This window comes from Nerophis lumbriciformis, linkage group LG28, assembly GCF_033978685.3.
Source record: "Nerophis lumbriciformis linkage group LG28, RoL_Nlum_v2.1, whole genome shotgun sequence".
Classification (NCBI taxonomy): domain Eukaryota; kingdom Metazoa; phylum Chordata; class Actinopteri; order Syngnathiformes; family Syngnathidae; genus Nerophis; species Nerophis lumbriciformis.
This window is the reverse complement of record NC_084575.2, coordinates 29,890,567-29,894,623: the sequence shown is the minus strand read 5'-3', so window position 1 is coordinate 29,894,623 and position 4,057 is coordinate 29,890,567. Positions and strand designations below refer to the sequence as shown.

General features: G+C 41.7%; 1 protein-coding gene across 1 annotated transcript in view; it reads left to right on the top strand.

Moving 5' to 3' along the window:
• Positions 1-3,722: 3,722 nt before the first annotated feature.
• The window catches only part of LOC133571037 (dihydropyridine-sensitive L-type skeletal muscle calcium channel subunit alpha-1-like), a 202,645-nt gene continuing 202,310 nt past the window's right edge, over positions 3,723-4,057 (top strand). Inside the window, exon 1 of the mRNA XM_061924015.1 lies at positions 3,723-3,910. Within this exon, the coding sequence (XP_061779999.1) occupies positions 3,723-3,910 (188 nt within the window). The remainder of the gene's footprint in view (positions 3,911-4,057) is intronic.

Here is a 4,057-nt window from a genome sequence, read left to right as displayed (position 1 = left end):
GAATATTTGTTCAGGGAGGTTTTCGGGAGAGGCGCTGAATTTCGGGAGTCTCCCGGAAAATCCGGGAGGGTTGGCAAGTATGTTGTAATGTGTTTGAGAAAATGGCGGATTGCTTCCCGATGTGACGTCACAACATTATCGCTCCGAGAGCGAATAATAGAAAGGCGTTTAATTCGCCAAAATTCACCCATTTAGAGTTTGGAAATCGGTTAAAAAAATATATGGTCTTTTTTCTGCAACATCAAGGTATATATTGACGCTTACATAGGTCTGGTGATAATGTTCCCCTTTATCAATCAATCAATCAATCAATGTTTATTTATATAGCCCTAAATCACAAGTGTCTCAAAGGGCTGCACAAGCCACAACGACATCCTCGGTACAAAGCCCACATAAGGGCAAGGAAAAACTCACCCCAGTGGGACGTCGATGTGAATGACTATGAGAAACCTTGGAGAGGACCGCATATGTGGGTAACCCCCCCCCTCTAGGGGAGACCGAAAGCAATGGATGTCGAGTGGGTCTGACATAATATTGTGAGAGTCCAGTCCATAGTGGATCCAACATAATAGTAAGAGTCCAGTCCATAGTGGGGCCAGCAGGACACCATCCCGAGCGGAGACGGGTCAGCAGCGCAGAGATGTTCCCAGCCAATGCACAGGCGAGCGGTCCACCCCGGGTCCCGACTCTGGACAGCCAGCACTTCATCCATGCCCCCCCCCCCTCCACAAGGAAGAGGGGAGCAGAGGAGAAAAGAAAAGAAACGGCAGATCAACTGGTCTAACAGGGGGTCTATTTAAAGGCTAGAGTATACAAATGAGTTTTAAGATGGGACTTAAATGCTTCTACTGAGGTAGCATCTCTAATTGTTACCGGGAGGGCATTCCATAGTACTGGAGCCCCAATAGAAAACGCTCTATAGCCCGCACACTTTTTTTGGGCTCTGGGAATCACTAATAAGCCGGAGTTCTTTGAACGCAGATTTCTTGCCGGGACATATGGTACAATGCAATCGACAAGATAGGACGGAGCTAGACCGTGTAGTATTTTATACGTAAGTAGTAAAACCTTAAAGTCACATCTTAAGTGCACAGGAAGCCAGTGCAGGTGAGCCAGTATAGGTATATATATATATGTATATATGTATATAAAGGTATATACAGTATAGGCGTAATATGATCAAACTTTCTTGTTCTTGTCAAAAGTCTAGCAGCCGCATTTTGTACCAACTGTAATCTTTTAATGCTAGACATAGGGAGACCCGAAAATAATACGTTACAGTAATCGAGACGAGACGTAACGAACGCATGAATAATGATCTCAGCGTCGCTAGTGGATAAAATAGAACGGATTTTAGCGATATTACGGAGATGAAAGAAGGCCGTTTTAGTAACACTCTTAATGTGTGACTCAAAGGAGAGAGTTGGGTGGAAGATAATACCCAGATTCTTTACTGAGCCGCCTTGTGTAATTGTTTGGTTGTCAAATGTTAAGGTGGTATTATTAAATAAATGTCGGTGTTTAGCAGGACCGATAATCAGCATTTCCGTTTTCTTGGCGTTGAGTTGCAAGAAGTTAGCGGACATCCATTGTTTAATTTCATTAAGACACGCCTCCAGCTGACTACAATCCGGCGTGTTGGTCAGCTTTAGGGGCATGTAGAGTTGGGTGTCATCAGCATAGCAATGAAAGCTAACACCGTATTTGCGTATGATGTCGCCTAGCGGCAGCATGTAATTGCTAAAGAGTGCAGGGCCAAGAACCGAACCCTGAGGAACTCCGCACGTTACCTTAACATAGTCCGAGGTTTGCATCTTACTGCATCCTGTCAGTAAGGTAAGAGTTAAACCACGACAAAGCTAAGTCTGACATACCAATACGTGTTTTGATACGCTCTAATAAAATATTATGATCGACGGTATGGAAAGCAGCGCTAAGATCAAGAAGCAGCAACATAGATGACGCATCAGAATCCATCGTTAGCAGTAGATCATTAGTCATTTTTGCGAGGGCTGTCTCCGTAGAGTGATTTGCCCTGAAACCGGATTGAAAAGGTTCACAGAGATTGTTAAGACACTAAGTGTTCATTTAGCTGCTGTGCGACAATTTTTTCGAGGATTTTCGAAATAAAGGGAAGGTGGGACACCGGTCGGTAGTTTACCATGAGGTCAGGATCGAGGTTAGGTCTTTTGAGCAGAGGATGAATAACCGCTTTCTTGAATGCTAGGGGAACAGTGCCAGAGGAAAGTGATAAGTTTATAATATTTAGCACTGATGGACCTAATAATACAAAAAGCTCCTTGATAAGTTTCCCAGGAAGTGGGTCAAGTAAACATGTTGTTTGTTTTATCCCACTTACACGCTGTAATAGTTCCTCTAATGTTATATCATCAAAAAGAGAGAGACTATTTTGTATTGCAGTATCCGTCGTAGATACAGTTGTATCTGTGTTCATAGAACCCAGTTGTAGCTGGGATGATATACACATATATATACTGTAAATATACATATATGCATACATATATATATATATAGAGATATATATTACTCGCGCACTAATTGACTGAAAGAGCACGCACTTGGCGCGATGATGTCATGTTGTCGATGAAAAAATGCATTTTTATACCATATGATTTGCCTGAGCGGCTCGTAGACCCCGAGAGTAACAAGCGGTTGCCTTACAATTAAGAACAATAAATTAGTTTTCAGTATAAGTTTGCTGGTTTCAAGAAATGTAATGCCGAGCGCATATCATTATGTCAAGATAATGGCACTAGCATTTACTTCATTTAAGAATATTTGTCAACATATTGAGCAAAAGGGTCTCTTTTTTTTTTTTTCTATCAAGAAAAGTGCACTTGTTATTAGTGAGAATATACTTATTTTAAGGTATTTTGGGGTTTATTGAGGTTTGCTAATTTTACTTGTTTTGGAAAGTCTTGACAAGCCAAATTTTCTTGTTCTATTGGCAGATAATTTTGCTTAATTCAAATAAAATACCTCTCATTTTTTTATTTTTTTTATTGTTTTTGAACATATGTTGCCATCCAAGCAACATGTTTTTAATGGACGCCCCTGCTTATTTCAGCAGTTTTATTTTCAATGAAAGAATAGAAAACAAGTACTCATATAGTAGTGCAGTTGGCAGAGTACAGTAAACTGACAGTTAATATTTAAACATTTAGCATTTGACATTTCTAACAATTTTGAACAGAAATAGTTCATGCACATTCAGATGAATTCTTCAAAATTACAATTAAAAATGTTTTGGCCGGGGGCGGGGCTGTATATATGCGCGCTAATTGACTGAAAGAGCACGCACTTGGCGCGATGATGTCATGTTGTCGATGGAAAAACATCAAGGTATATATTGACGCTTACATAGGTCTGGTGATAATGTTCCTTTTTAAGAGTGGGGATATTCGGTGTGTATCAGAGCGATTTAAAAAAGTAAACCCCTTGTTATTCGGAAAAAAAAACATTTCCAAACAATATTCTGTTCCCAGACTATATCTGTACAAATGTCACATCACCTCATGCTACAGTCAACACGCTCATTGTCTATATTTATTCTCCTGACAAGCAGCTGTTCAGTCAAGCAGTCCTCTCCAAGTTCGAGGGGACAGCTATTCCCCAGAGTTGCAAGGACGAGCGGGACCACCGCCGCAAACCTGCGGGACGTCGGTTTTTTGATTTGAAACCAATACCCGAGAGAAGTCGCCATGGCAGACAACGGCGGTCCCCCCTTGTCGTCCTTCATCATGGATGAAGAAACTCTGAAGAGGAAGCAAAAGGAGAAACTGAAGAAGCTGATGGCCACGGGAGGCAATCCCAGGCCGGCGCGTTCTCTTCTCTTCTTGACTCTGAGGAATCCCTTCCGCAGGGCTTGCATCACCATCGTGGAGTGGAAGTATCCTCTTTGAAAGATGGCGGGGGGTCAGGCGTCGGATGTGATAAGTACAATTGCATCAGTGGTCTTCGGATTCTTATAGTCCTAGGAAATAATATAGCAACAATTGGAGTGGAGAAGGGTAAGCTAAATGTTTCCATACGTTGT